Raw genomic sequence first — 16,201 nt, 5'->3', positions numbered from 1 at the left:
ACTATTCACAAAATATTTGCAGATAAAGGTACTAAATTTCACATTTATGACTATATGTAGAGAAATGCTTCAGCAAACCTTCACAACACCCCGCAACAGCTCAACATCTGTGTTTCATAAAGTGCATAAAGAGTCACCGCTGAGTCACTCTCACAATGGCTTCAAGAGAGCTTAATCTATAGAGAAGTATTAGGGATCAAACATTTGACGTACATGTTAACTGACTTGTGTTGTTTAGGCTCACTCGCCCATCAAAAGTGGAAATTAGTGTTAAGTTTGTTTAAAGCTCCTGTGAGGAACTTTCATGTTGTGTGGATTTTGGCACCCCGTGTGGACAAAACAGTATCTCTTTGGTGATCCTGTCCTGTACACAAGTAGTTTGTTGTTACCTTTGTCGGAAATCCTACCCCCTGGCAATGATTACAGACGCTAAAAATAAGTATATAAAGATAATCTAACATTATCCTGATGGTCTGCTTTGCTATGTCATCAGGAGGAATTGATATGAACTTCAGTCTGATTGATAACCAGCCAAAAACTCCTCACAGGAGCTTTAGAATCGAGAGGCACAAACAGGAACAGTTTTTTGGCTTTCTTAAAAGAGACAGCTCATAAATTCAATCACAGATATGGGCAAGGTCATGGCTAAAACATATAACAAAATGTTGAGTCATTTAAAAAAAATCCCCTGAAATGTTATTTTTAAATTAGAAATTGTATTCCCCAGAAATGCAAAACGACACCAAGACTGATTTTCTCTTGTTGTGTTTTGATATATTCCAAGTAGTTTCAACTTTTGAATACTGTTCAAAGCCATTTTTATTGGTCTTGAACCAAAAATCCCAAACTTTTGGGAAGGTTTTTTTTTATATATAAAACAGGAACTGAAACCAACATTATAACAGAGGCTTTACATATTCCCTTATATATATATATATATATATATATATATACAATGATATACCATTCAAAATATGGGGGGAGATGAACTATTTAAATGAAGTATTGTTAACCCTCTGCACTGATAAGCTTTCTTTTCTGGATAGACAGTGAGTTACGTAAAGCTCTGGTTACTTAAAGACCCGCACAGCAGCTAAGCAAGTTTTGACTCACTCACTTAAAGCAACAAAGTGAGGGCAAGCATGCAAAGAAAGGAGGCTATCAATTCTGTGTTTAGATGGGGCCCTCTTGTGGCTACATTGGGGACATTCAGCGTGCCGTTCAACCGGAGACAGGAGGTCAGGGTGGCGTTGCAACACTCAAGATGACATGGAGGTTTTGTGGTGGCCTTGCATGGAGTTTCAGCGGAACAGTTTGTGGTGCAACTTGCTGTCCACTGCATAGAGGAACCTACGGTCTCCTTTTTCAGCTGAGAAGGCAAACACGTGAGTGAGAAAAAAACAGTCTTTAATCATTCTCTAAATGAGACTAACTCTTGTTACAAATACCATGGAGGCGGTCTTTTCATTTGTTAATCACTGAGATTTTTTAAATCAATAATAAATAAAACTGTCAAATCTCAAAATCTCAAAAGTGCTGCAGTGATATCTTTATTCTGTTTGACACAAAGTGTACATTACTTTTGACTTGTCGACTGAGCCATTCAAAGTGTAATGGTGTCATTTTCCATCAGTAGGAAGCAAGAAGATGCTGCGGCAGCCTAGCCATGGAGTCCCAAAAGGGACAAAACAGCATGTGAGAAGTTGTTTTTTTTAAATTCATTTTGGACCTGAATTGCATCCAGATTACTAGTTAACACTGACAGCCCTTAAAATAAGATATTTTAACATAACAGGCATAAAAATGGTTTTAGATGTATCAGTTAAAAAAACAATGTGAGATTAAACCAAGCGGCAACCTCCGGTCTAAAAATATATGAGTCCAATGCGGAAGTGCTAAAAACTGCAGTTCATCGAGGATCCGCTTGAGGCTGGCTCCGGAAGTACTGGAAACCACATACACACCAATTTAAAAAAAACGATCTTTACAGCAGAAATAAACATGTTTACAGCCTGGTACAAAAGACGAGTGTAGACTGGATAGCTCATTTCTCGATTGGCACACACTGTACGGGGGTGAATTTTTTTCTAACACAGCAATTTTGAAGACATTTAGAGTACGAGTCTTCCAATGAGAGGCACAGCTGACTTGATTGACAGGCGGGAACACTGTAGCTGTTGGCTAGGAGGCTCAAAGCCCGCCTCTTTACGTTATACTCGCTTGACAGCAGCAATATGGCTGCAGTCGACAATGGGCCTCGAAACAGCGCTTCAGAAACAGATGGGTGACGGCACGGATACTACGTCCATATTTTATACAGTCTATGGATTAAACCAGTTAGATGTAGTTTCACTTTATTTTTCAATATTGAACTGTGCAAATATGCTAGTTTTAGTGCTCCCCACTATTAATGTATTAACTTGGCCACCTGTGTAATTTCTTTTTGTAGTTGAGGTCCAAGGGAGCTTTTTAATTGCTTTATTTGACAAAGTGTGCTCGAAAAAATAGACACCATACATGTAATGACAGTTTAAAAAGGTTGGCAAAAATAATCTTCCATAGAAGGCAGCCACAAATAAACCAAATTATAATCATGGGATGAGATATTATTGCTAGAATTGTATTATGTTAGCATGAAACATGTTGGTTCTTACCTGACAGTGTAGCTGTGAAGAGGAGCATGTCTGTGGAGTTTTGAAAGTCTTGTAGCAGTCTGTACCCGTACATTTACCTTGATGGCATTGGTTTCCCTAGAAAAAACAGCACAGTATAAAGGGGAATACTAATTACACACCAGAGCTGGCTTACAGTTTGGCAAAGTGTCTGAGATGTTATTTACTCCATGAAGATATTACATCATTGCGCAGTTATCATGAGCATGGAGAAAAAGTCAAAATTGTTTAAAAAAAATTGCATTTTGATGGATGCTGACAGTTAGCAGTTGGTCAAGTGATCTTCTGCTCATTCGTTCACAATGCAGTACACACACATGCAGCTTTTTCTTACGGTTTTTGCTGTTGTTTGCGGTTTGGCTGTGGTTGTAGCCATTGGTGTGGTTGTTGCTTCTTTTGTGGTTGCCATTGCTATAATTAAATAAAGGAAAAGTAAACTGTCAGAAGCTTGCAAACTTGAAACTAAACACATAAGTAAGTAAGTCACGTTTATTAATATAGCATATTTCTAGAGCAGCTGTCGGTGCTTCACAATATCAAATAAACCTGTATACATTTGTAAGGACAGTGCCAGGATGTTCAAAACAAAACCATTATGAGAGGCATGCACATAGGGAAGTTCAAGATGAGCCTGTTCACCTGGGGTTGTCATCATCATGGATGCAAAACTGCCATTGAGACAGCCTGAAGGTTTGCAGCACTCCACTGAACAGTTGGTCTGAGAAGCGTTGACGCAGCTTTCAGAACAGGAACTGCTGCAGCCAACAGTGTAATACATGTCGGCCTGTTTAATCAGCTGGTATATTGTAGAGAGACACAAGAATACATTCAATAAAAAATTTGAAACAGAAAATTAGACAAATGTAAACACAGTTATCACTCTCAAGTTAGATGTCAAATCATCTTTACAGTGCTTATATGGATCACTAAGGGCCTGTGTTTGTTAACAGAATTTTTTTTATAACTGACAGCATCGACAACCTCATTATCAGAACGCTTCTCAACAGCTTTTACAGTTGCTCAGTTACAAAAGTTGTCTTACTACACTTCCTTTGAAGTCTGTTTTTAAAATGCACTTATGCTTCTTATTGATTTTATTCAGTGGAATTTTTTCAAAGAAAGCATAAGAACTATTTATGATATTGTGTTCTAGCACCATCAGCAGTTTTTCTCCCTAAAGACCTCCACCACCATTATTTTTTTTGGACAAACTTGGTATCAGCGGACTTGTCCTTTGTTATTTTGATTGGTTGGTGATGGAGATATGGTTTTGACAAGCACTGATAACGCTATGCTGCATTGGTTTTGTTTAGAAAATAGGCATATCCCTTAATACCACTTTAATGTGTGTCAGCTCCATTGAAATGAATATATTATGTCACAGTTCATCATTGTGTTTGGTTGCTATAGTGAAAGCAAACTGCACCTAGCAATTACAGCCACTGTTTGGTCTCTTTTTGTCTGTATGTATATGTTAGTGCATATAGCCTCTATAGAGAGATTTTGCAAATTAATTCAAAATCTGTAGGTCCCTTTGTACTGAAGCGTATTGCGTTCACATGACAAAAAAATTCTGCTCTGTTTTTCTGAATCAACGACATACCTCTACAGTATAGCATGTCAAGGCCACACAAGGAAGTAAACATGCCCTGGTTGTTCAGTTTAATCCAGTTTCATTTTGGTCTGGGTTTAAGACATTGGGAGATACTAGTGTCTCTAAGTAACATAGGTGGTACTGTGATTTGCTTGTCAACTTTGCGCAGGCACCTGAGGACTCTGCAGCTTTTTTAAGACGTAAGGCTCATTCTGAGAAAAACAGAGCGGATTTTTTTAATTAAGGAAAACAGAACACTTTTCTCATAATTCCGAGATAATTAACTCGTTAATTCAGAAATTCTGAGATAATTAACTCGTTAATTCAGAAAAACATAGCAGAATTTATTTTTTTCATGCAAACGCAATACGCTTCAGTATTGCAGGCTCTGAGTGAATGCAGGAAAAAAGTCCAGGTGGAGTGTAAAAAAAAAGTAGGGACTAATCTGCCTTTTTTGCAAACCTGGTGTTGTGTCATGTTATGTTGCTTTGTCGAAAAATGCTACCATAGCTTGAATCAATAGTGCAGATATGTGAACAGCAGCTTAGTAGCACATATTAATAGGATAGTACTAGTCGAACACTGTAACCCCTTGGCACACATCTGATAGTAATATAGCTTGATATTAAGCTCTGTGTTAGGACATCTGCATGTAAGAACAACTAGTAATCTGGTCTGAAGTTATCTCTCAACAGAACTTGATTATCATGTCTTTAGTTGCTAACCAGACTCCAAACAATGACGACAGAATGGAATAGGAAGTCTCGGACCGGCAATACTCCATCACTGTAAGCAACACCAGAAATCTTAAACAACAGGGCTTCACTCCAAGAGGCTACACCTTTGTGATCCAATGATTCTTAGGTTAGTGCATGTAAAGGCTGTGACAAGTTTAGCACATTCATGAAGTTTTCCAGTGGCATTGCCTCCCTACCTCACAGCAGTCACCAGGATTGCATTTAGTGGTGTTCTGACTCATGTACATTGAGTAGCAGTCTGAGTAGTTACAGGCGAAAGAGGGGCAGCTTATCTGTGTTGGAGAGATACAGTTAGCATTCTAGAAACAAGAGATCAGAGAACAGCAAAAAATATATACTTTTTTCTTTAAGGTAAACTTGCCATGGCCATCGTAGAGTTGGTTCCATTCATACCAGACATGCCTGCAACAAAAAGGCAGGAGAAAAAAAGAAGCTAGATCAGTAGCTGGATTTATTTTCATTAGGAAACACAGCTTCAAAGTTAGCTGAAACATTTTATTTGTGAACTAAACCATACCAGTGGAGACAGATGGCTGATTGGTAGACATCATCGAGTTTGAGGCTGGGCTGGCCTGAGTCATGGTCATGGTCATGGCACCAGCTGTAGAGGGGCCAGAGTTGGTTCCTGAATTAGTAGCACTGATTGAATTAGAGGTGATAGGTGACGAAGATGAAGCAGAGGGTGTGTTGGAGCCAAGCTGTGTGGTGGCTGCTGAGCCTCCAGAGGACGTAGGGACTGTGGTGGATGATGAGGACTGAGCAGTGGGGGTCATCATTGTACCTCCAGAAGTGGAAGGCTGATTGGTTGAGGCTGCCTGGGCTCCAGATGTGGTGGTTGCGGTGTTGGTGTTCATCGTAGCAGACTGGGTAGTGGCTCCAGATGCGGTGGTTGCGGTGTTGGTGTTCATCGTAGCAGACTGGGTAGTGGCTCCAGATGCGGTGGTTGCGGTGTTGGTGTTCATCGTAGTGGACTGGGTAGTGGCTCCAGAGGACACAGTAGACATGGAGGCAGAGGCACCAGTGGAGGAGACTAAAGGCATGGTAGTGGTGGTTTGGCCTAATACTAATACTGACGGAAGAAGTATTCCTAATAGGAAGAGGTGCAGGGTTCTGCTGTAGCCTTGCATTTTGGGAAAAATATAGGAAAATGTGAGTACGAAAAATGACATGAGATTGATTTCAGGTATGAAGATTAGCTAGACATTTTTCTTTATGTACAATTCACTTAGATTCCTTTCCCAAAAGAAATGAAACTTGATACACCAAGGGAAAAAAAGTAAGTCATAAGGATGAATTCCAAATACTTTGCCAATCATTGGCTCAAGTATATGCTTATCCAATGGAATATCTCATCATCTGAGTAACTGATTACCATAAAACGGTGTCCGCTAGTAAGCTATTTTGGTTCGGATCAAAATATCTCAACAACTATGTTATGAATAGATTATGAAATACTGACATTCAATTATCAGAAGTAAACATTGTTCTAAGTTATTGTAATACTCAGATTGTACCCAAAACATCAAAGAGGGAATTTAAAACATAATCTCACACTTCCAAGGTCATGAAGAAAGGAAATAAAAACTTAATACATCCACATTTCAGCAAAGCTTGCAGTATGTATGACAAGACAACCTAATTATGACACATTAGGGGAGAACGGGTTAGTTGTCCCATGGGTTGGTTGACACACTATATCTCGCCACCAGAGGGCACTGTCTTTCAATTTGGGGTATGGACATGTCGAGAATTAGGACCAGAGCTCACCTACATAGTCTTCTCTGGAGTAAGACAGCTGAACTTGAGGTGAGAGGACGTTTTGTGTTTTTCATGTCAAATTGTAAATATTCAGCTCCTCAGTATTTTTCTTCTAGGCTTTTAGTGTGAGGGGAAAGCTATAGTTTAGATTTTTATTAGCTAGCTAAGTAGTTGTTAGATGGTTGTTAGCCTTGATGCTAGCAAAAAATTCCAGTTGGGGTTGGTCGTCACATTCTCTTTGGGGTTTGTTGTCACCACATGTAACAACCAACCCCTATGTTGGCAAAATCATGCATGGTGAAATTAGAGTGCGCAGACCCTACATTTGCCATCACTGTAACTCAGACAGTGACTACATGTAACCTAGTTGAGTCGGCCATTATTGTTAGGCCTATTTGTTTGGTTCTTTATGTTGTTATATAGGCTGGCCTAAAGATGTGTTCCCTAAATGCATTAAGTTATGTAGGCCTATCACTTGTCAGTGCAATTCAACCTCCAAATTTGGTTCTGCCTTCTTGCCTTTTTTTAGAAGATTTTTCCCATTGAAATACCATTGTGACAACCAACCCCATAGTGTTTGACAACCATCCCTGTGATGGGGTTGGTTGTCACAATGTGTCAGAGTGTCTTTGATTAGTTAATTGCCTCTTTGTTACAATGAGTTGGAAAATGAGAGGGATTCAAGCTAATACCTTAAGCTTCAATTTAATGTAGGAATGACTATTGAAAGATGTTTTGATGTTGAACAATGATCAAAACAGTAAAAAGTGTGACAACCAACCCCGTTCTCCGCTATAATTATAGGAAAGGATAAACTCAAGGAACTAGTGTCCATAAGAGTCTATTTTTATTATCTCCACTACAATAATGTTCTGGCTTGTAGCATCCATCACGGTCTGCTTCTAACATCACAGTGAGATGTAGGTATTCAATGCCCCTGTGGATCAAGCTCTTAAACTCTGACAATCCCTGAACTTATTTCACCTGTGTGTAGCACTGGTGCACAGTATCCATGCCAACATTTGTGTGTTACCTATTCATGAGAGAGCAGCAGCATGACATCTTTGCTTTTGGGACAGTGAAATAATGTCCCAGAGTGTTGGTTAGCAGTATGTACTGTTCTCTAGATTGTTATGCTCCTCTTCCATCTCCTGATCTCTTACTTTCATACTCGGACCCAAATAAAGTTACACTAGTGACTCGTTGAATGAAAATGTTGCGCTTTAAATAACAAACTATCACTAAACAGGCATGTCACAGGAGATTTAAGGACTCAATGTGGCAACTGCTATGACGTCTGATTTGCATAAGAAACTATTACACTGTAAAAACACAAATCGAAGGTACTGTTTTGTTTTTTATCTAAAATATCTCATTAGACTTAATATAAACCAGAATCACCTGACAAGTCCAGATTAATCTCATTCAAGAGCAAAAAAAAAAAAAGCTTGAATTTCTATAATGAGTAAAACTATCTGCCAGTTATTCAAAATAAAAAAACAGCTCAGGAAAAAGAACAGTGGTGTGACAGACTGGCAAGAAAAGTGTTGTATAGAGCAGTGATTTTCAACCACTGTGCCGTGGCACACTAGTGTGCCGTGACAGATAGTCAGGTGAGCCGTGGAAAATTATCCAATTTCTTGTACTTAGTCCCAAAAAATATTATCCATATAATATACTGCAAATAATTTGCCATGTAGTGCGTCTGTGCAGTGTAATTCAATACTCGTCCATGTACTGACCTACGCTACCCACCAACTGGGTGGCAATAAAGCACACTAATGACCTTGTTAATTTAAGACAATAGAATTAATGATGTGCGTGAAAGGTGTATGTGACAAGAAGTAGGCGTAAAACAGCGATTGATAAAAATTTGGAAAGGAAAAATGAAAACTCCAAACTGGGCCCTGGATAAAATTGAAACCCTGATGAAGAGTGTAATATGGGTGGCGGAAAAGGCAACTTTTATGAGAAAAACTACAACAGTGTCAGAGCTCTCAAAGCTAGCTACTTAGTAGCTAAACTCGTAGCCAAATCAAAAAAGCCACACAATGTGGCAGAGACATTAATACTACCTGCAAAGACCATTGTAAATGAGATGCTTCGCCCTGACACAGTTAAAGAAGTCCCCCTCTCAGATAAACAGATTAATTAATTGAGAGACTAAATGTGTCATTTTGTAACACTTTTGGTTGGTGGTGTGACTTCGGATTTTTTTAATGTAAGAAATGTGCCTTGGCTCAAAAAAGGTTGGAAAACACTGGTATAGAGTATAGAAAAAATGACTACACAACATTACAACAGGGTGACAGTACTAGGTTTAGTAAAGTGAAGGAATATTTTAAAAGTTTGGATTTATACTGCAAAAACTCTAATCTTAGGCAGTGTTTTTGTCTTATTACAAAAAAGTATCTGCCGTAGCAGCCAGTAAAGTTAACATGCTACGTGCTATGTGACTATGGTACATTTTGCTGGCTGAATCTGCAGATATGTTTTTAGAAATAAGACAAACACACTGGCTAAGATTTGACTTTTTGCAGGGTATATAACAACTTTGTTAATATCCCTTCACTCTGATGGACCATTCTTAATTATCATGTGATTTTATTGGCTCTCTACATACAACATATACTGCCAGTCTGTCACCCCACTGTCCTTAATCCTGAGGTGTTTTTTTTTGTTTTCATAACCAAATTTTATTCAACATTTAATAATTGCAGTAAAACAAACAGAGACAGCAAATAAATATATGATATGAAAAGTGTATAAAAGAGAGTGAACCTAACAAAAATAAAATAAATAAAATTACTAAGTAATAATAATACAGAATCAAACAATATCAATAGTAACAACAAAGAAGGACATCATGTTATCAAACATCAACATGTTCTTCCTAGATCTCTAGTGAGCATATATAATCATCCTGCCATGACACTTTAGTTCAGCTAAATAGATTGCATTCTTTGAAAGTGAGAGATGAGAGGCTGCCAACATCTGTAAAATGTATCTGTTGAATCCCAAATGGTGTATTTGATCTTTTCCAATTTTAAAAATGATTGCAGATCCTGAAGCCAGGATGTGTTTGAAGGAGGTGAATGACTCTTCCAGAGAAGGAAAATCCGACGACGGGCAGTTAATGAAGCAAAGGAGAGGACAGTAACTTGTTTGGCAGTTATTTTATTACCTTCCCCTGAGATGTTTTTTAATGTAAACCCACTGTAAGGAACTTCATTAAGTGTCAATTTTGGCGACTCCAATGGCCAAGGCAGTACCTTTAATTTAATTATGCCTGCACGAACGTAACGAATGTTTTTCAAACCAACAATGAGGCTTATAAATTATCTATGTCGTACCTGTAGTGGAGGTCATCATGGTATAACTATAGAGAGTTGGAGCACTTTTTCCAGCATGTGATGAGGTCATTCTGTTCAATCCTTTAAGGGAAAGGGAAACAGACATAAGTGAAATGAGCAGAAAGATGTCCTGCAATGAATGTCCACACATTTTACAAAGGCAAATCTCTGCTTGTAGATTAAACTGATCAAATGAAAACTTCATTTAAGTGTTTACAATATAACTGTAAGATGGTTGGGACTGCAGTAACAAGTTAAACTGTTTCCTTATGCTTACAGCTCTCTGAATGACAGTGCTTACTCACTGTTACCCACCTGTGAGAATTTTTGATTGGTGAGAGTCACCTGAGGTCTCCTCTTTTAACAATTCTCTAATTGTTCCCCATGAAACTGATCTCATAATTGTTTGGATGAGTCACTCTATAAATGTGGTTCAGCTGCTTTTTTCTTTTTTTTTTTTTTTTCTATTTTTACTCCCAAAAACATTTTAGAGCATCATGAGCTACTTTTCAGAGATGGTCACTCCCTCATGAGGTCAACCCTGCTTTACTTAGTCCAATGTTGTGACCTCGGATTATTTCATAAGTGTGTCTGTGTGCTGAGGTCTATCAGTGAACTCAATTAAAATGTGTTTGTTCCTCGTTCAGTCCCCGCGGGAGAACCGCTAAGCAGCACGGTTTGTTTTTTCCCCTCTCCCTTGGATCCCAGCCCGGGCTCCTTTGGGCTCTCCACCCTGGAAACTGAGTGACAACAGTAGCCATTTTGGCTTCCTGGTCAAAATGCAGAGTTTATTTGGAAAAAGAACCAAATCCATAGAGGATACTTAATTTGATGTGCTAAGCACTAATATGTGTGTTGAGGTGCTAAATCCTGATCCTCCATATCACACCGTGTGGGTTGCTTTGTTTTTTTTTAACTCACTCTGAACACTTTCATCATGTGGTAATGATGAGTCATGCACAGGATTTAATATAAGTCTCATTGAACAATATTCTACAGTGCCACTGACATCACCTGGTGTTAATAATTATAAATTAAAGTAAAGTTAGTGTCTTCACTAAGAGATAGTTTTATATCAACTTAGTACGACTGAAGTAAGACTTTTATTCGCGGAATCTCTGCGTTAAGAAGGTGCCTCAAATAAAAGCCTCACAAAGTTACGTTAAGTTTTGCTTTATGAGGAACAAAGAGAACCCGTTAAGACTAGACTAAACAGTTTTGAGTTATCTTGATGTGGAAAACATTAGAAAAAGATTCCCCTGTTTGGACATAAAATATAGAAAAGCTCTTGAATAGATTTAGACTGATTTACTTATTTACCCAAACATTATTTGGTCTTATTGGTTAGTTATTGGTTGAACGGATTTACAAGATGAAATACTAGAAACGTCATCCCATAAGACATACAGAAGCATTTCTCTGCCGCATCACCCTTGCTACAATAGCACCACTGTTTTTTGACCTGCATCCCCTTTGATTCTCTGTGTAGAATTTAGCTGAATGTAGGTAAAACTGACAAAATCCATCATTCAGATCAACATTTTTTAATATTCAAGTCGTCTTACCTGTGCTGCTCTTTGTGGGCTGGTATGGTCAGCTGTGGTTGAAGTGAATGAGCTCTCTCTGTCTGGCGTCCCCTTTCTCTAGTGCTCTCTGTCACCTCCCCCCCTCCGCCTCCTACCCACTGCACTGTAGTGACAACCTAATAAGTGGAAACTCTCACCTGCACCACTTTGAAAAGCAGGAGGAGGAGGAGGAGGCTAAAACCTGCTGTTGCTGGGTGGGTCTTCAGAAGCCCTTAAATGAATGGTGTGATGTTTTTTTCACAGTGAGGTGATTCAATTAGAGCATTTTGTGTGAAAACGGACAGGATCTGTTATATGATAATCCAATTTTCGCAGGGTAAACTTTTTGATTGAAACCTGGATCTGATCAAACCAAGAAAGATGAATGAATTACAAGATAAATGTAGGCACTGTGGTGCAGTAAAATGACAGAATGCTTACAAAAGGCTTATAATTGTAAAACTTTGCCATATCGAGTGAAATAAGACATATGATTACACATTTTAACTACCCTTTCTACGTCAAGCTGTCAGAATATCCCTTAATACTCCTTCAATGTGTGTCAACTCCATTTAAAGGAATGTATTACGTTACAGTTCATCATTATGTTTGGTTGCTATAGTGAAAGCAAACTCACACTGTGCACCTAGCAATTACAGATTTACTAGAATAGCTCAGTGGATTAAGCTTTTCTGGCCTATAAGAGCACAGGTGAGATTTCAGTGCCCTGTGGGGCTGATTGTATAGGGAAACTCCTGGTTTCTGTTCAACACAATGTGAAATCAGACCCCCTCTCTCTGCTGGCCATAAAGCCCCTGCAGACTACAATTAGGTCTTTGTGGCCAAGAGAACGTAGAATTCTTGGGCACGACACAAAAGGCACTGGCACGATTGAGGTGACAGAAGTCCTGCCTTGTTTTCATCCCAAATGAAATGAAATACATTTTATCTACTGTGTATACCTCATTCAAAGTGTGGCTTCACAACATGCACAGGAGATGAAAATTTATTTCCAAAAATGTTTTGGTGGTTGAATCTGGCTTTGAATCATATTTTTTATGTCATCTTATTATCATTTTACCTCTCATAGGCCAGACTTCAGCTGTTTACATAAGATAAGACTACAGTACAGTAGATTGAAGTGCAGAGTGTACATGGTCAGCATCACCTGGGCGTCACTGCTGTGGGTGAGATTTGTGACAGGTGTAAAAGAGAAGCCTTTGAGTAATTTAATTAGATCATTTTTTTTATTTGTGCCTTTTGACATTTCTTTTTGCCTTTCATAGAGCAAGGTTACAAATTGCTTCACAAAATATTACAATAATGATAATAATAATAATAATAATAATAATAATAATAATAATAATAATAATAATAATAATAATAATAACTTTATTTATATAGCACCTTTAAAAACAAATGTTTACAAAGTGCTTTGACAAACAAAGCGTAGTTCAATAGCAGAGTAAACAATTTGACAGACAGGGAGGAGAAAATTTGATCAATGCAAAACAAAATGCAACGCAAGAGGTTAAAGGGAATACACGTCAATTAAACAGTATTGAGTGGTGTGAGCTGGGACTTATGCAGGTGTGGCATCGAGAGGCTGTTCACACAGAAAGGGCTCCAGAGTGGAATATTTTGAGAATGCCACTACAGTGGCTCTGGAGGGCAAAACCAAAACAACATTTCAGGAAACACGACCACATTATTGCGAATGATCTCTTTTTTCAAGTTTATTGAACAGATTACTTATTTTATTTCTTAACACTACGAAAGAAAACAAATCACTTTTTTCAAGTTTTTTGCATCATAAGAAACATTTTCGCTTTTCTTAAGTTTTTTCGTTCCAGCAGAAAAAATAATCACTTTATTCAATGATTTATTCGCTTCCAAAGAAAACGTTTCACTTTTTTAAAGCTTTTCGCCTACTAAGGAATTTTTTTTTATTTTTCAAGTTTTTCTCATTCGTTAGAAAATGTTCACTTTTTTCTATCTTGTTCACTAATACTTAGGGTTATGGTTAGGGTTATGAATAGGCTTAGGGTAATGATAAGGGTTAGGCCTATGATTAGGGTTAAGGTTATGATTAGATTGGGGTTATGAATAGGGTTAGGGTTGTTATTATTAGGGTTGAGATTAGGGGTATAGTTAAGGTTATGATTAGGGTTAGGGGTTAAGGTTAGGGTTAGGGTTATGGTTAGGGATTAGGGATTTGGTTAGGGTTAGGAATAGGAATAGGGTTAGGGTTAGGGGTTTGGGTTAGGGTTAGGGTTAGGGTCAGGAAGAGGGTTAGGGTTAGGGCTAGGGTTGGGGTTAGGATTAGGAATAGGGTTAGGATTAGGAATAGGTTTAGGGACAGGGTTTAGGGTTAGGGTCTGGGGTTAGGGTTAGGAATAGGTTTAGGGTTGGGGTTAGGGTTAGGGTTAGGGTTAGTGTTGGGGTTAGGGTTAGGGTTAGGGTTATGAATAGTGTTAGGGTTAGGGTTATGATTAGGGTTAGGGTTAGGGTTAGGGTTAGGAATAGGGTTAGGGTTAGGGTTAGGGTTATGATTAGGGTTAGGGTTAGGGTTCGGGGATAGGGTTAGGGTTAGCCCTAACCCGAGTTTTGATCAATTTTTAAGAACTTACTCAAACACATTTTTGTTCGGATTTTATATCACATGGAACAAACATCATATGGTCTTAAATTTTGTTCAGCCATCAGGGAGATTTTTTTTTTATCTTCAAAGCATTTGTTTCACGTGAATCAGCTGACTACAGGTGTTGCGCACAGCGGAGACGATCAGCTTGGGCGTGCGGCTGAGTTACAGGTCTCCACGAGCACTCTTTTTCTCCACTGCCAGATTGATTATGACCCGGTTGCGCTCCCGGCCGACACTTGACTGCATTCATATACTTATTTTTTCTCAATAAGAACGAGTAGACAGAAAACTGGACACTGTGAGCCTAAAATATGTTTATGTTCAGTTGTCTTGTTGCAGTAATCATCATGTTGAAGTGAGCCTGCTCCACATGCTGATATTCAATACGATCTTCGCATTTGGCTTTGTTTTTGACATGGAAAACGTTTACGTTTTTTTAATGATTAAGCCATAATTTATTGTTAAAGCTGCTGTTGGTATTCACGGAGTAAACATCTGTTCAGAGAGAGGGACTTCGAATATCAACACTATCCCTCCCAACCAGATTTCCTCTTAGCACCCCAACTCAGATCGGCATGTGCAGTCATGATAGTGCTGGACTCATAACCAATTGGATGACGTAGTAGGGCCCCCCCCCTTAACCAATCAGGACAGAGGTTTGGAGATTGGCTATGATTGGTCCGTCATAACGGGAACGAGGGAAAAATTTAACATTGCTTGATACAAAAGCCTTGGAAAACGCAGAGTTTTCACAATAGTCTCAAATTACTCCACTTACAGATGAGTACCAATGGGTATTATGATCTTTTCTCCAAACCCAGCAGAAAAAAAGTAACGTTTTTTCCACCATTCCTACCAACAGAAGCTTTAACATTTCCAAAGATCGATCACTGAAAATACTTCAAATTTACATCCCTAGTGCCTATATTTATTAGAATCGGTGTTGGAAATATGCCTGCATGTTATTGCGTCACTCTCACTCCTACTAGGTGCGCTCAATCTCGGACTTCAGCTCAGCAGGTGTTGGGTCGGGGCTTTCCCCTTTATCAGTTGTGATGTGAGGTCACAGCGGCGGCACGGGAATCGACCGGCCTCGTTCGCATTTTGTTCTCAGTGGAGATTTATTTTTACATCCTCGATATTTTGGTGGGAAAGTTCTAGAATCAAGATATGGCCAAACTGTTCACGATACTGAGCACCCTGATAGGGAACAGAAAATGCTGGAGCTCGCATGATTCTATTCAGGAGACATCTCCAAGCCAGAGGAAGTTGTGGAGGAGTTCCACTGTATTTATTGTGTCAGCCATGGATCCTAACACTGATGTTTAATGGATCTCGGCACCTATCTGTCGTCTCCTGAGACTGCCTTTGAAATTGCGTTTAAACCGCTGTGTCTATTTAATGTTTATGTTATTCTTGAAAAAAGTAGAGTGCTGTGTGCAAGCGAGCCGGATCCTCCCCTGGTGGTGAAGCTTTCAGCAGTGTGTCTGCCCCCTGGTGGCTGGCTGCAGTATAGGTAAAAAAATCCGTCCCCCCCATTAATTTGAATGGGGGAGCAGTCAAATTTTAGAAAATAAATACACGTTGTATAAATGTTTCTCACATCCGTATGCTGTGGTGATATGTAGTTATTATTTGACTGTTTTGTGTTCAAGACCTCTTTTTTCTTAAAAGTTTCTTTTTCGTTAGTTATTAGAGTTTAAAAACCAGGTTTTACTTCCGGGTTTCCTTTGATTCACAGCCGCCGTAGAGGGAAACTTCAAAGGACAGCATCTAGTGACGCTACGCTGTAGGGCGGAGCTCGTTACAGTGGTTTCACAAGCTCTGGCTGCACAATGGCGGCGCCCAGGAGTGGGA

General features: G+C 38.9%; 2 protein-coding genes across 2 annotated transcripts; both read right to left on the bottom strand.

The window, feature by feature from the left end:
• Nucleotides 1-1,004: 1,004 nt before the first annotated feature.
• Nucleotides 1,005-3,433, bottom strand: LOC117823333. Its single transcript, XM_034698486.1, has 4 exons — nucleotides 3,312-3,433; nucleotides 3,007-3,083; nucleotides 2,655-2,750; nucleotides 1,005-1,369 (listed from the first exon to the last, which is right to left on the bottom strand). The coding sequence occupies exons 1-4, from the start codon at nucleotides 3,328-3,330 to the stop codon at nucleotides 1,118-1,120; spliced, it is 444 nt and encodes a 147-aa protein (XP_034554377.1). The 5' UTR covers nucleotides 3,331-3,433; the 3' UTR covers nucleotides 1,005-1,117.
• Nucleotides 3,434-4,421: 988 nt separating this feature from the next.
• LOC117822735 (endochitinase A-like) lies at nucleotides 4,422-6,064 on the bottom strand. The gene is made up of 4 exons (XM_034697621.1): nucleotides 5,542-6,064; nucleotides 5,386-5,426; nucleotides 5,201-5,296; nucleotides 4,422-4,478 (listed from the first exon to the last, which is right to left on the bottom strand). Exons 1-4 carry the CDS (start codon nucleotides 6,062-6,064, stop codon nucleotides 4,422-4,424), a joined length of 717 nt encoding a protein of 238 aa, XP_034553512.1.
• Between the last annotated feature and the right edge of the window lie 10,137 nt (nucleotides 6,065-16,201).

Source organism: Notolabrus celidotus, chromosome 12 (genome assembly GCF_009762535.1).
Source record: "Notolabrus celidotus isolate fNotCel1 chromosome 12, fNotCel1.pri, whole genome shotgun sequence".
Lineage (NCBI taxonomy): Eukaryota > Metazoa > Chordata > Actinopteri > Labriformes > Labridae > Notolabrus > Notolabrus celidotus.
The sequence above is the reverse complement of the archived record's forward strand: the minus strand, read 5'-3'. Positions and strand labels throughout refer to the sequence as shown.

Coding starts and splice junctions, on each gene's coding strand:
- LOC117823333 (XM_034698486.1), bottom strand. Junction 2,751..3,006: donor CGCAAACAACAGCAAAAACC/GTAAGAAAAAGC, acceptor TGTTTTTTCTAG/GGAAACCAATGCCATCAAGG. Junction 1,370..2,654: donor CTTCACAGCTACACTGTCAG/GTAAGAACCAAC, acceptor TTGCCTTCTCAG/CTGAAAAAGGAGACCGTAGG.
- LOC117822735 (XM_034697621.1), bottom strand. CDS start 6,064: ATGCCTTTAGTCTCCTCCACTGGTGCCTCTGCCTCCATGTCTACTGTG. Junction 5,427..5,541: donor TCAGCCATCTGTCTCCACTG/GTATGGTTTAGT, acceptor TTTTTGTTGCAG/GCATGTCTGGTATGAATGGA. Junction 4,479..5,200: donor ATCCTGGTGACTGCTGTGAG/GTAGGGAGGCAA, acceptor TGTTTTTCTCAG/AATGAGCCTTACGTCTTAAA.